General features: G+C 54.8%; 2 protein-coding genes across 5 annotated transcripts in view; both read right to left on the reverse strand.

The window, feature by feature from the left end:
- Window positions 1–5,207, reverse strand: part of TBCD (tubulin folding cofactor D) — a 123,125-nt gene extending 117,918 nt beyond the window's left edge. The window contains exons 1-2 of one of the 3 annotated variants that reach the window (XM_031469443.2): window positions 4,884–5,207; window positions 3,585–3,635 (exon numbers count right to left, since the gene is read on the reverse strand). In XM_031469443.2, the coding sequence (XP_031325303.2) occupies window positions 3,585–3,635; window positions 4,884–5,091 (259 nt within the window). In that variant the 5' untranslated portion in view covers window positions 5,092–5,207. Of the gene's footprint in view, window positions 1–771; window positions 827–3,584; window positions 3,636–4,472; window positions 4,590–4,883 lie in introns of those variants that run through there. The other 2 variants (XM_064494812.1, XM_064494813.1) reach the window with 2 other exon arrangements.
- Window positions 5,208–6,157: 950 nt separating this feature from the next.
- Window positions 6,158–14,705, reverse strand: FN3K (fructosamine 3 kinase). 2 transcript variants are annotated; one of them, XM_010995517.3, is made up of 6 exons: window positions 14,398–14,705; window positions 12,253–12,404; window positions 11,415–11,506; window positions 10,962–11,044; window positions 7,415–7,537; window positions 6,158–6,598 (listed from the first exon to the last, which is right to left on the reverse strand). In XM_010995517.3, the coding sequence occupies exons 1-6, from the start codon at window positions 14,536–14,538 to the stop codon at window positions 6,260–6,262; spliced, it is 930 nt and encodes a 309-aa protein (XP_010993819.2). In that variant the 5' UTR covers window positions 14,539–14,705; the 3' UTR covers window positions 6,158–6,259. The 2 variants fall into 2 exon arrangements, with proteins under 2 accessions (XP_010993819.2, XP_064350932.1); XM_064494862.1 differs by lacking the exon at window positions 14,398–14,705 and adding an exon at window positions 13,412–13,812.
- Window positions 14,706–15,048: the final 343 nt, after the last annotated feature.

The raw sequence follows: 15,048 nt of genomic DNA on the forward strand, positions 1-15,048 counted from the left end.
AAGAAAACGCTGTCAACCTAGAGTTCCACAGCCAGCAATACATCTTTCAAAAATGAAAGTGAAGCAAACTGTCAAACAAAAGCTGAAAGAATTCATCACCAGTAAATCTGCACCAGAGGAAATGTTGAAGTAAGTTCTTCAAGCAGGAAGTAAATGATATCAGACAGAAACTACAGTCTCTAGAAAGCAAAGCATAAAGGTGGAAATAGTAAGTACACAAATAAATATTAAGGACTTTCTCATTATTAATTTCTTCGGGGAAAAAAAACTTGAATGTTCAAAATAAAAACCATGACAATATAGTGTAAAGGTTTATCACATACATAGAACAAAGGTATGTGACAAAGAACAGAAGAGAGAATGAGAGACTCCGCCCGTGAGGTCCTTATCTATACCCAAGATGGCATAGAATCACTGAGGTGGGCCACACCCCAGAGCAATCACTAAAAATACAAAGCAAAGGAACAGCTAATGAACTAACAGTGGAGACGAAATTAAACACCAACAGACGTTAAGTTTACACAAAAGAAAGTAGGCAAAGAGTAAAAAAAAAACAAAAACAGATGGGGAAACGAGTAAGCAGAGAGCGAGGAAACAGACAGCTACACCACAGGACCTCACACCACAGGTAAAAGGCAGTAACTGTCAGAGTGGATTTTAGAAATAGGAACACCCAACTGCATTCTCCCTACATGAAATGCACTACAAAGATAAAGACACAGCTGGTTAAAAGTAAAAGGAAGGAAAAAGATTTACCAAGCAATCACTAACCTCGAGAAAGCTGGGGAGACCACACCAGCCTCAGGTCAGACAGACTTCAGAACAAGGACTCCTACAGAGATAAAGATGACGTTTCATAATGACATAAGGGTCAGTTCTCCGAGAAGATTTAACCGTCCTCTCAGTGCACAGACGAAACTACAGGACTTCAAGATAAACAAAGCAAACACTGAGAGAACTGAAAGGAGAAACAGACAAATCCATAATTACTGCTGAAGATTTCAATACTCCTCTCTCAGGAATGATAGAACATGTGAAAAAGATGAGTAAGGATATAAAAGACCCAAGTAACACACCAATAACCGCCTTATTTTTTAAATGACATTTACAGAGCACTCCAGCCAACAGCAGAAAGATACTCTTCTCAAGTGCAAACAGAACTCTCCACAAAACAGACCACGTTCTGGGCGGTAAGTCTTAATACACGGAAAAGGTTGCAAGGTGCACCTAGGAAACACAGAGTAAAAGTACACTGAGACACCAGTTAACGACTAGAATCAGAAAAACGGACAAGACTAAATGCTGCTGGGACTCAGGGCAACTGAATTCTCATGGATTTGCTGCAAATGTAAAATGTACAACCTTTATGGAAACAGCGTGGCAGTTTACCAGAAAACCCACATTTGCTGCACACCCAGCAATTCCACTCTTACACAGAAATGCAAACTCGTCCACCCAAAGAATTGTCTGCAAATGGTGACAGCAGTGTCCCTAACAGCCCAAAGCTGGAACAACCCAAATCTCCACCAACAGGAGAAAGGATAAACAAAGTGCAGTTCGGCAGGAAAGGAAGAGACTGCTGATACGTGAGTGACCACAGAGATGAGTCTCAGAAACAGGATTTGAATTGAAGAGGCCAGAGAGCAAGTGGGACAGTGGTGCCCGGGGCCAGGTCAGGAGGACTGCAAAGGGACAGGAGGCCACTTCTGGGGGGGCGAAGAGAATGCTCTGCCCTTAACAGCACTGAGGGTGCCAACATTTGTCAAAGCTTGAACTGTATACTCAAAATGGGTGCATTTTACTGTATGTAAATTATATCTTACAGCGTTACCCTTTTTAAAAATTTTAAAGGAAGAATGAAAATGTATAACCATGGATAAAAACATCAAATACATATTTTTTTAAAACTATGTAATTATTTACCTTCTTAGAAAACCCAAAAGAAATTGAAAAAGTAGTGAAGTATTTCATTACACAGTGAACCTTGAAAATATTATGCTAAGTTAAAGACGCCAGTTACAAAAGACCACATGTTGTCTGAATCCACTGCACAAAATGCTTAGAATACCCAAATCCATGGAGACAGACCCATGGTTACCAGGGACTGGAAGGAGGGAGAGAGGCAATGAGCATTCTGGGCTCGGAAGCCCACAGCAGGACCCTCCCCTGGCCACCGGACACAGCAGCCAGGCACACGCTCCCCAAAGAGGAAAGCCTGACCTGTAAGACAACTTTGAAACAGAGCGCACCAAGGACAAGAGCTCTTAGAAAGTAAAAACGATTGTCAAAATAAACTCAAAAACATCTTCTATGTGCAAAATAAAGATCCAAAAGCAGAAGTATGAGGGAAAAGCTAAGAAAACTCAACATTCAATTCACAGGCACATCAAAAAGAGAAGGCAGAAGCAGACAAATGATCAAAAACACACCAGAAGCAAAGTCCCCTGAGCCAAGAGATGCAAGTCTTCAGCCTGAAACTGTCCAGCTAACGCCCAGTATAAGGGAAAAAAAGGTCTAGAGCAAGTTATACCTGCCTAAAGTATCAGGTTCTAGAAACTTTCAGAGGCAAAAAAGTCTGAGAAAGAAATGCAGACCTGGGACACGACGTTCCCAGAGTGGGGACAGCGGAACTGCGCCTTCCACTTCTGCTCAGCCAAGCTGCCAACCACGCAGAAAACACACCTGTGCTGCCCAGACAGCTGAGGGTTCAGAGCACTCACCTTCTACAAAACCACTGGTTACTTGAAAAGGAAAAATCAGCACGCGCAGCACAGCCTACTTGTTAAAAGACACCTGAGTGCGCACTGAGGCAAGCCCCCGGACTCCAGTGGGGCTGCCCCAACAGGGCAGGTGGCGCTGACAGCTCGTATCACAGGCGAGGAGACTCAGGCACAGAGCGGTCAGGCGGCACAGCTAGAGTAAATCTAGATGGTCTAGCCGCAGGGGTCTGTGTAACCCCCACCTCACACTGCCCTTCAACATAAGTTACTATCACTACCTTCCTATTTCCCAAGTTCACTGCCAGAAGCATGTGTAAGGATCGCAAATAGAAAAGAAAAAACTACCCTAAGAAATCATTCAAAAATAAAGAAAATAAGAGCCAATTAAAACAAACAAGTAATTTCCCCATCCTACATTAAAGTTAAGGAAACCCAAGCCTCAGTGTGTCCATCTGTGAAATGCAGACGACCACAGAGACACACTCCGTAGATGCTGTGAGCATTAAACGGGGAGCCACTTGAAGCACTTGCTCCTGTGACAAAACATGCCGAGAGGCAAACAGATCAAATACACATGATGAGCAAAAGATGTGTTCTTTCAATAGCAGCAAGGAAAAAAGTAACTCAAACACACCTGCCCGCAGCCTGGCATGACCTGGGACGCACGCCACTACCACGGGACTGCTAAAACTCATCAGCCAGGACCTGCTAACAAGTAAGCCCGGCACTGCATCCTGATCCCTTCTGCTGGCAAACACACACGCGTGCACATGCACACGCATGCACATGTACGCCACACTCCAAGACTTTGGGATTACCAGCAACTGAATGATCAAAGTCAAAATCCTCAGCCTCTGCTCTTACCAAGGTGCGGGTCCAACAGGTGAGGCTGCTCCTGGTACTTGTCCATGATTCCTGAAGAGATAAACAAGGTAAGAATTAACATCACTGAGGCAAGCGTGCACATGAGCCTCAGAAGCCCAAGTTTTCCTGTGCTGACCTCCAGGGCAGCTCCCAAGAGCAGGGGTGGGCTGGAGTGAGCCCCCCACCCATCTCCTCAGGGCCAGCTGTCCCAGTCCCTTGCTCTCCGGTTCTCCCTCCTTCCGTCCTCCGCCCCTCGTCCACCGCCATGCTGCACTCTCCCTTCGTTAAACACACACCTTCCACTCTCTTCACTCTCCCCCTGCCACACGCACCAGCAGTGTGCCCTCCGGACCCCTCACACCGCGGCCTCTTTCATCTCAGGCAGCCGGGTTTCTACTTCTATCAGACCCGCCTGCGCCCTGGGCAGTTCTTGGTGCCACACTGCTCTGCATCTCACCACCCCCAAGAATGGGAAATGGGGCTTTCACTGGGCCCTGGAATCCACCTCCCTCTCAGGACAGTCCTGTGTCCAGGGTGTTGCCACACTAACCCCAAATGACAGCCAGAGAAACAGACTGAGCGCCTTCAAGTAACTTGCCCAAGTAGCAGAGGTAGGATTCAAACCCAGACAAGTTGCCAACGCGCATGCTCCTTCCACTCACCCGGCCGCACTGCCCCTCTGCAAGTCAGCGTTGTCATTACAAACCCAGGAAGACAACATTATGCAAAATTGCCTTTAACTAAAAGGGTCCATAAAGATGATTTTATTGAATCACAAAACCCTACGTAGCTATCTAACCACGGGATCCTAAGGAATCGTTTGGAAGTGGCCCGTTGTAGACAACTACAAGGGTCTGTCTAAACTTGGAGAATGTTAAGATGCGCTACCCGGAGCGGCACGAATCCGCGGAGACGCGCGGTCCTGGCCGAGCCACGCTGCTGTCTGCTGCTAACGGCTCTGGGTGCGGGCCCCACAACTGCAGAGCTGGCCAAACCCGGCCCGCTCCAGCCTGCTCTCGCCTCTCCTGCTCTCACCGCCCCGTGCACGCAGCTGTCTCGGAGAAACTGCGCTTTGCTGTGGACCCAGGACGGGTGGGGAAGAGCACTGGAAGGTGGGGCCGCCCAAGGCAGGTCCGCCCCACCCCACCGCACCCTCGCTGCCCCCAGTGCGCGGATGGGCAAGGAGGCCCCTGCCCTCAGCCCCTCAGGCGTGCGGCCGCAGGGAGGCGGCGGTCCGGCCCACGGGCGCGCGTGGGGCACCTGCCAGGACCACCCCCTCCTCCTCCGACGCGCGCGCACCGCGGAACCGCTCCACGGCGCCCTCCCGGGCCGCGCGCTCGCCGACCACTGTCCGCAGGCGGCCCAGCAGCTCGCGCGTCTCCGCGCTCTCGCCGAACGACTCGAGGGCGGCGCCGCGGGCCAGAGCCGCGTCCTCGGCCGCATCCTCCGCCCGGTCCTCCGCCGGGTCCTCCGGGGCGCCCGCGGCGGGCTCCTCACTCAGGGCCATCCTCGGCGGCCGGTAGGCTCACGGGCTCGCAGCCGGGTCGGCCCGAGCGCGGGTTGCGGGGCGCGGGATGCGGGATGCACAAGACGGCTGAGGCAGAGGCGGCGGTGACGACGCTGGCCCCGCCCCGCGACCTCCGACCTTGCGCGCGGGCCCCGCTACGGAGCGCGCCGGCCGCCAAAATAGGCCGCGCGGAGTCGGGGCGGGGCCCGGCGTGGGGCGGGGTGAGGGGCGGCACATGCCGTGGGCGGGGCCGAGGGCCAGACCCCAGGCCGGCCTCGCAGCCTCGCAGCCTCGCCGGCTCACGCGCGCTGCGTCCGCGCGTGCCCGCAGTCGGGTGGCCGGGAGTCTTTCTGCACAGCCGTCTGCAGGCGCGCGGGGCGCCTCCGGGCCGCAGACAGCCGCACTTTCCAGTGAGGAGACGTTGGGGCGGTCGTAGCGCCACGAAACATTGGTCACCTGAGAGTGATAACGGCGCGGCTCCGGTCTTCAGAGGCGTACACGTGGGTAGCCGCGGTGTCCCGCAGCCCCGCCCCTCCATGGTGACAGCCCCACGCCGGGAACACCCTGACCACCCGACACCCTGGGATGCAGGCATAGCCGCTGCCTGAGGCTCCCTGCTCAGCCCCCACACCTTTATCCAGCGGAAACACAGGCTGCAAAATGGAGCGCGGGAGAGGGGCTGCGCAGTGGCTGCAGCACAACATGGTGGTGGGCTTTCCGTCCATCCTCCACCTCAGGAAGGGTGGACCTGGAGCCCCACTCAGCCCCAGAGATTCTGCTCAAGAGGTGGGCCCGTCTCGTGGTCCCCATCTCGGCCTAAGCCAGAAAGAGGAACCGCAAGTCCACCGGGGGACGGGACACCGACTTCCACTGAAACAAAGCCCAGATCTCTGAATTTCTGTACAACAGTCCTGAACATATCCAAACTCCAAGTTCCGCCCCACCCCAGCCCCAGGCTAGGACAGGTAATGAGCCAGTCAGAGACCTTTCAGGTGGTCTGGGCCCCGGTAAATTAACCCAGCTGCTTGGAGGACGGAAACACAGGTGCAACGAAGACACACACAGCCCATCCCTGAAACCCCCAGGGCTTTATTCTCCCTTAAGTGGCCTCCGGCGCAGCCACCCCTGGCGTCTGCTCAGCGGCTGGGCAGGGGCTGCCAGCCGGCCACTACTTGAGAAGCTTCCTCATGGTGCCCAGGGATGGGCTCCTGTACTGCCACCCAAAGTGGTTCCAGTGGTTCAGGTAGTTAAAGAGCTTATAGAGCAGCAGCCGCCGGTCAAACCCCAGAGCCCTGGGGATCTTGCGGTGGTAGGCGGTGAAGAAGGACCTGGGAAACCCGCCAAACATTGAGGCGATTGCCAGTTCAAACTCGGAGTGGCCATAGAAGGAGGCCGGGTCGTAAATGATGGGTCCGCTGTCATCCTCGGCCACGTTTCCCGACCAGAGGTCCCCATGAAGAAGGGCGGGGACAATCTCTAGGCCACAGAACAGATCTGGGATCTTCACCTAGGAAAATAATTACTGTATGCAGAGTCACCCTGGGCCCAGGAGCCAGACTCCTCATCCAGCACTTGGAAACAAAGCAGAGACAACCTCGTGCTTGTTCAGGGCCCACACCACTGTACACCAAGCCCAGAGGTAAGGACCCTCCGACTCCAGGGGAATGTCACTTTGTCTGGGGGTTTACTGCTAATTTAGGTCCACAGCTCGCCAACACTGATGACCTCCATCAGCAGAGTGGACAGCCTCAGAGGTTACACCTTCATTGTGTAAAGTATGACCCGTGTAACCTGAGGGGAGTTTTTTGTACGTAATTTAGCAATCTTTCTCTGCTAATCTTTTATCTCACAGCACAGGTAAATCTGCACCTCTTTTATATCCTGATGACTTCAATAATGAGTTAAAGAAAATGTCTCTGATGCTTATGCTATGTTTTGAAACCAGTCACTCTGGGGCACCTGCCACCCACATCTGCTCTAAGAGGATATTTGCACTTTGTCAGAGAAGGAAGAACAGTGTTAAGAGTGAGAAAACAACAGTAAATGCCACCATTTACAAGCCAAGCACCTACATTTCACGTGAGCAAAGTGTGAGGCTGAGCACCTGTGACCCAGCAGGTGCGAGGTGCCCTCAAGTCCCACCCCCTTCCCAGTTTCCCCACCAAACCGATAGTGAGGCACTCGTGTGTCCAGGACGTCACGACGTCACCAGCTCTGCTCCAGTGGGCCCCACTCTGGCTCTGTTCTAGCACAGGACCCCACACAAACGTGGTGGGCTCATGAGAGGACAGCCCCTCTCCCTGGGGATAACTGCTGTGCCCACCTGCAGCTGTGACCAGAGTTCTCGTGCCTCTCGGTCAGCGTAGTCCTTCTCAATGAGGTCCAGCTGCGCTTGGAGCCGGTGACGGGTGAAGAAGGTCGGCCAGTCGTCCTGCCACTCGTTCACCTGGGCAACAAGGGAAAGGAGGGGCTGGTGCTGCAGCTGGCGGTCACAGGACAGGGTCACGCATGGAATCTGCCTAAACCCTACAGCAGCCACTAGAAGAGCACAGCAGATACCTTTGCCGGCCAACAGGGAGACAGGACGGGATTGTTAAAGACAGTTAATTCAAAAGAGAGCATATTGTGCTCTCCACTGGAATTTGACACAACATTGTAAAATGACTGTAGCTCAATAAAAAAATGAAAAAGAGAATAATGAGGAAAAAGGGAACAAGTATCAGATAAGACAAACGAGAAACAGCAAGACGACACATCCAAACCTAACCATATCCATAAGCTCATTGAATGCGAATGGTCTAAACACCCCAGTTAAATGACAGAGACCAGCAGGTGGGAAACATAAAGCATGACCCAATTATAAGCTGTTATGTAAGAACTGCATTTTGTATATAAAAACAGAAACAGTTTCAAAGGAGACAGAAGTTAATCATGCTAAACTAGTCACAAGAAAGCTGGAGTAGCTGTGTTAATGTCAAAGTAGATTTCAAACAAAGAATACCACCAAGTGTAAAGAAAGGCAGTTCACAATGCAAAGGGGGTTAGCTGATGAAGATCACGTAATAATCCTAAGCATTCGTGTCCCTGACATGTGGCAAGTCCGCACATGGATAGACGCAGCACGTCAGCGGGCATCAGGGAAAACAGAACCTCGCTGAGGTGTCACTTCACACCCACCGAGATGGCTGGAAAGCGCCAAGTGTGGTGAGGACGTGGAGGACCCGGAACTCTCACACACTGACGGCGTGAATGTGAAGTGGCACAACCACTTCGGAAGATACTTTGGCAGTTTCTTAAACAGTTAAATATGAACCTACATGTGGCCTAGTCACTGGCTCTTAGGTATTTACCTGAAATAAATGGACACATTCAACCACACAAACTCTTGTACATGAAGGTTCACAGAAGCTTTATTTGTAAAAGCAAAGCCTGGAAACACCCCAGATGTCCAGCCTCAGGTGAATGGATACACAGACTGCGGTTTGTCTTATGGTGGAATGGACTTTCGATCCATACAACAACACAGGTGAATATCTAAGTGATTGTGCTGAGTGAAAGCCAAACAGAGGCGTGACAGCACGCGCTCTCACCTACATTAAATTACACAAAGTGCAAAGCTGTCTGTGGTGACAGAAAGCAGGCCGGTGGTTGCAGGGGCGGGGGGAGGAGTTTGCAAAAGGGCAGGAGGATGCTTTGGGGGAGATGGCCTTGCTCACTGACGTGGCTGTGGTTAGCGGTTCACAAGTGTGCACATAAGTCAAAACTAGCCAAACCGTAACTGTAGGTGCAGCTCGTGTTGTGTCGGTTATACTTCAGACAGTTGTTTGTTTTTGTTGTTTGTTTGTTTTTTAAAAGGTGCAAAGCTTACCTATACGAAGAGTGACTTTGTTAAACTCCCTAGGGGAGGAACTGACCGGAGAGCATGCATCCCTGGTCAGCGTCCTCAGCATGGAGACCCCCATGCTGAGTGTTGTGGTCCCTGAGCCCCTGGGTTCACTCCTTGGTGCTAGGTGCACCTCAAGAGAGGACAGGGGGCCCCTCACCAAACGGCCTGAGGCATGTGGGCACATGCCCTCCTGTCCCCTCTGCCTGCCCAGGCCCCGTCCTCTTGAACAACCACGTCATGAAAGACACAGACTGTTGGGAGCTGGAGACCAGCACGGGTCAGCCCTCCACCTGGACAGACAAGCGGGATCCCCTCACCCACGGAAAAACGTGACCTTCCCCAGAGCTGCCAAAGGCAGGGTCACCCCGTGCACAGCTGGTGGGCGGAGCCCACCTTCACCTGGATGGATGGAGGGGCAGGGTGTGCAGCGGACAGGGCCTATGCCCCAAAGCCAGATGGGCTAACCCTGGCCCCTCCGCTGACCGCTGCACGACCTGGGCACCACCCGGCTTCTTGGCACATCACTTTCCTCGTCTCTAAAACGGGTCAAGGACAACCCATCTCTGGGGTTGCTGTGGCAACTGGGGGAGGTGAGTCGGACAAAGCACTTAAAAGGGAGCCTGGGGTGCAGCACCGAACAAACCGTGTCCATCCTCTGACCAAGCCAGTGGTCTCAACGGGGCTCAGCTCATGGGGGGCCACCACTCAGGGCTGCCCCACTAATGGCGGCAGCCCCCAAGGGCCCACTCAGCCCTCCCAAGGTGCAGGGAGCCACCTGGCACTTTGGGCTGATCCGTCCAGGCTACTCCATCAGGCGCCATATCCAGGACCATTTTGTCGGAGCAAAGCGGGTAGGCCAGGCGTCCTCCCAGGCCCCTCCGCCCTCCCTGGCCGGGCTGCAGCTGAGCTGAGTTGGTTCACTGATCCTGGAGTCTGACCAGGCACTCCACTCAGGGGCCGCCTGTGTCCCTAATGGGCCAGCCCATCCTCATCTGCTTCGTGGTTCTGTGTACTGTCCATTCCTCAGTTCTTGACAAGCCACTGAGCGAGGTCCATGTAGACCTGCAGCTCTAGAACTCCACCTCTGAGGCAGGACAACAAGCCATGCTCGGCCATGCTGGCCTGGGACCATGTTACTGTCCTGGTGACTAGCTCCAAACAGATACGTCACCCCTGGGGAGCTGGCTCCAGCAGAGACTCATGGAGTCTAAACCAGCCAGGTAACCCCACTGGGCACAGTCCTAGGGACCCCAGATGTGAGCATGCCCCTTGGCTGAGATCCCTAAATCTGCCTCCAGCTTCATAAGGCTCTTGCCCCTCGTGACTGCCTGGGAGAAGAGCCCTGTGCCCACGCCCAGGAGGCACAAAAGGCCATCTATTGTGTGACTCCACTGACATGAAATGTCCAGAGTAAGCGAGTCCTTAGAGACAGAGCGCCATTGGCGGCTGCCAGTGACGGAGGGCAGGGGGATGGGGATGAGGTTTCTCCTTGGGGTGGCAAAAATGCTTGGAATTATTAAACAGCAGTGATGGCTGCACAACACTGTGTCTATGCTAAAACCCACTGAACCATACACTTTAAAATAGTGACGTTTATGTCACTGAATTACATCTCATTAGTGCTAATCATTTTTAAAGGCCCTGGGAGAGGGGCCGAGTGACCAGGACTTAATCCACAAACTCTAGGGCCGCCCCACCCCCACCCCAGTCCCCTACAATTGTCACATGCCGCAAGTGATATGGCCTTTGCACCTGCTGTTCCCTCTGCTTGGAATGCTTTCCCACCTGCCCCGCGGCTTCCCATCTCCTCTAGGCTCAGCTCACAGACCCTCTACCTCACTCTCCCACCGTCCCACGCCCCACAGGTCTCACTCTGCTTTCAGAAGTCAGGCAGTCTAGTCCCCTGGGGCCCTGGGTACTGACACTGCATCCTACACAAGGGGTGGGGTGACCAGGACTGGGGCATTCCCGCCCAGACACTCACCTGTGTGATGAAGCCACAGCACGTCACCGTGTGGAAGCCAAACTGGGTCACGTACTGGGGCCTGGCACCCTCAGTCCTCCGGCCTGTCAACAGAAAGGGCTACCTGTCTTCCTCAGGAATGCCAGGCCTCAGCAGGGCGTCCAGATGGACCTGGCTGCACTGCCGGGACATGGGTGGTCAAAGACATGCTACACATGGTAGCAACTGGTCCAGCCTGGATCAGCCAGGACACATCTCTCTCCAGCCCACCGGACAGTGGGGCTGGACATGAAAGGGGTCATGAGGCAACCCTACCAGCGTACCATCAGAACTCTTAATCAACAAGCCCACTTTCACACCACAGCATAAAGGGGATGGGGTCCCACCTGACCATCACTGAAGCGTTGCCCAAGCCCCCGCCGGGCAGGTGCACGCAGGTCAAGGGTCAAGAGCACACCAGCAACCCGCACATACCCACTGTGTTCTCCTCCGCCCTGGACTTCTCCCCGAGCTTCTGGTTGTAAAGGTGCAGATCCGCCATCTGTTCTCCAAGTTTCGACGCCTGACTGAGGAAGGAGACACAGCCAATTAAAATAAGAACAACACAGCCAGCCAGCACATTCCATTCTGAGAAATGTTTTAAATATCTTAAAAACTACTCTCCATTCTTTAAAAAGTGAAAAATGAACTGCAGGCAGTGACTTTGTCCCAAAAACAAACCTGTAAAATCACCAAGAAGGGTAGGTTATGGGAATTAAGGGACAAATACTCAAAAAGCAATGTTAGTAAAAGAAAAAACAAAACAGCTCCCAATTTTTGTCAAAACAAATGTAAATCACATGTAAGAACAGGCGTGGGATGACAGTCACACACCCACCACTGGTGATGGCTGCTCCCCGCTGCTGATTCGGGTGGCTTTAGTCCTCTTTATGTGAGTTTGTGTTTTCCACCATTTTTTAAACAGTGAATATACATACCTTTAATAATTAGAAAAAACTTGAAGGACTTCAGGTAACTGCTAGATGAGACGTCAGAGCCCAAACTGATGGGCCTGAGTGAACTCGAAGCACAAGGTGAGGGTGGTTCAAACACACTTATCTGATGCAGCTTCATGAGCCAAACTAACCTCACACAGTCCCGCACGGACAGTGCGTGTGCCCGTCCCCACCGGGAACAGTCCCCACCAGGAAGGCGGCTGTAGGTTCTGGGCAGTGCCTCTGCTAACCACACCGGCTCGGGAGCAGCTCCATACCAGGCGGCTCCCTCTCCCTCTTCCTGTCTCTCCCTCTCCCTGTCTCTCACACACACTTACCTGCTCAGGCTCCTCATCTTCAGATATTCCATCACAAAGGCAGCCCCACCGCCTGGGAGGTCAATCACCTTGATGGGCCGAGGTGCCCGCACCAGGCCAGTGCCGCGAAGAGCCTCCAGGCTCGCCATCTCCCCCTCAAACATCTGCCGAGCCTGCATCCAGAACACAGCTGTGAGCTCCGACTCCAGCAGGGGCTGAGGGTCACAGCCCTGGACAGAAGCCGCCATAAGCAACCAGGACCTCCAGTTACCGAAAACAGCCTGGGAAACTGGGCATCAGCCCGTCAGAGAGCAGGTGCAGTGTGTCCCCTCTGGAGAAGAGGGGCTACGAGGCTGAGGCTGCACCTGGACTTGCGGGGGCGGGGTGCTGACACCCCTGCAGCAAGCACGGCTCTGAGAGGTGAGGAGGTCCAGGCCCTGGGGGAGCACGAGGGTACCAAGGGGTGTCGGGAACATGGGTGACGTTCTGGGGGTGTTGGGGACACTGTGGGGTACTTCAGGGTGCCATGAAGTGCTGGGGGGGTGCCAGGAGTGCGGGTTAGTGGAAGGGCTGGGGCTGGGCCTGCTTCCCCTCCCAGGTTACCTGACCCCTCACTGCCTCGAGCACTTACAGAAAATGGGGGGCAGCACAGGGCAGCATGGGTGGCAGGGCAACGTGCCTAGGGGCACACAGGGCAGGGAGGGCAGGCTGGGATCAGCTGGTCTCCCCAAAGACCAGCACCCAGCAGGCCCCCCACAACCCAGGAAGAAGACAGCCACTGCCCAGAGCAGCCAAACAGCCTCCACTGGGACCCAGGGGTCTTCCTACTTCTAAAACATCTGCACCAATATCCCAGTTTTAAATTAGGCCAACTCTCATCTTCGGTACACTATATCTCAGTTAAAAATGTGTTAAAGTGCGTTTGTGAGCACCTCTGGATATAGAATTAACCCTCTAGAACAACACCGAAGCACCTATTTCCACACAGGAAAAGAATTCCATCCCTTAATTCAAGTGCCTGACAGGGAACGAGCAAGGTGTCCTTCCAACTGCCCCCACACCCAGAACCATGGAGCAGGGCGCCCAGTGACCCCCCTAGCCATATTCCCAGGGTGAGCCCCCAAAAGTACAGGGCAGAGAACACCTGGGCTTCAGGCTGCCTCCGTCCTGAGGGCCTCACCTGTCACCTGTTCTTGTGCACTGGTTGAGCACCAACTGTGTGCTCAGCCAGCTCTGACGGGTTCCAAGGCCAGCAGTGACATCCCAGCCTGGACGAGCCATCGGGGCCAGCCACGGAGGTTCCAGGGCCAGCTCAAACTCTGACCCAAACCCCTTCCCGGTAGGTGGAGCTTATCATTTTGACGGATTTGGGTTCTGAAATCAGATCTTCAGCAGTTTTCTGTGCTAAAAGAGCAGGGTGCTGGACCAAGACCAACCCACTGTCCATCCTGGATGTGGGTGGGCAGCAGGGGGAGTGGGAGGGGTCCCTCTGGCCCACAGCCAGCATCCCCACTGCCACACCTCAAAGGGGCCTGGCCCCCAGAGCCCCAGGGACCTCCTTGGAGTCACCCCCCAGGGCCAAGGGGGTGCCACCCTCAGCACCTGGGGCACACACACTATGGACTTCTCCTTCTGTACAGTGTTACTATTTTTCCGTGTGTATCTAACAGCAATGTTTTAGGCAGATCGGGAAAACCAGGTCCAACACAGCCTGGCCTGTGAGCAGGAGCCTGGCCCTTGGGGTCCACAAGGGTCCTTCCTGCCTCTTCCCAACTGCGAGAAGGCCCAGGCCTTGGGGAATGGAGCCCAGCCGGGCCCCAAGGCTCACTGCCGCCATGCCTGATGGCTAGAGAAATTAAAACAGACGCCAAACTCCTGTGCATCCGGGCAAAAGGACGGAAATTAACTCTACAGCAGGTGGAACGCCAGGACCCAGCAGAAAATGCTCGAGCCTGCTCGCGCTGGTGGTGACAGCTCTGCCAGGCCGCAGGCTGACCCGGGGCGATGACGCCAGGCCTCGATCTGGACTGGACTACAGCGCCCCCTCCCCTGCGCCCCGGGGCCCCCTCGCCCATCCTTTCCCTCTCCCCACCAGCTCCAGGGCCCCCGATGGGGGGGGGGGGCTCGGGCCGCTGGGAGAGGTTGGGATGAAGTGGGGGCACTCACCTGCGCCCTGCGGTTGACCTTGACGAACACGGGGCCCGCATCTGTGTCGTAGGCGCGCCCCTCGCTGATGCAGCCGGCCCCAGGGCTCGAGAAGGCCCGCAGGGTCGCGGTGCGCAGCTCGGCGCGCAGCAGCTGCTCCATGGGGACGGGGCGGGATGGGGGACGGGGACGCAGTGACGCGGGGGACCGGGGTCCGTGCAGACAGCGGCCCAGAGAGCGAGCTCGCCGCTGCCAAGGCCGCTGTCAGCGGGTCCGCGGGCTTCCAGCGCCCCAGGCTCCCAGCGCTCCGGGCTGGTCCGCCTCCCAGGGGTGGGTGGGGCAGTGCAGTTAGGAGAGCGATCTCCGCCCACGATCTCCGCCCACCGGTGGGCCAGGCGGTGTGCAGACCCAGCCCTGAGGGACGTTGAGAGGGAGGAGCTCTCTGATGGGCGGTGCCCTCCCCTGTGTCCACAGCCAGTGCACCTGGACCTGCAGGGGGCTGCCCAGGGCTATGCAGGGCCTGACCTCCCTGCACGTGAACCCTCCCTGGGCATTGGCCCAGACCCCTCCCTCCCCTCCGGCAGGACACAGGGCAGTGCAGGGGAGAGATGGCGTCCTGGGATGCTGGTCACAGGCCAGCTGGGTCTCTCATGGTCCACAGAAGGCTGGGGG

The sequence above is a fragment of the Camelus dromedarius genome, chromosome 16 (assembly GCF_036321535.1).
Source record: "Camelus dromedarius isolate mCamDro1 chromosome 16, mCamDro1.pat, whole genome shotgun sequence".
Lineage (NCBI taxonomy): Eukaryota > Metazoa > Chordata > Mammalia > Artiodactyla > Camelidae > Camelus > Camelus dromedarius.

Coding starts and splice junctions, on each gene's coding strand:
- FN3K (XM_010995517.3), bottom strand. CDS start 14,538: ATGGAGCAGCTGCTGCGCGCCGAGCTGCGCACCGCGACCCTGCGGGCC. Junction 12,405..14,397: donor AGGTCAACCGCAGGGCGCAG/GTGAGTGCCCCC, acceptor TTCTGGATGCAG/GCTCGGCAGATGTTTGAGGG. Junction 11,507..12,252: donor AAGATGAGGAGCCTGAGCAG/GTAAGTGTGTGT, acceptor CTCCTTCCTCAG/TCAGGCGTCGAAACTTGGAG.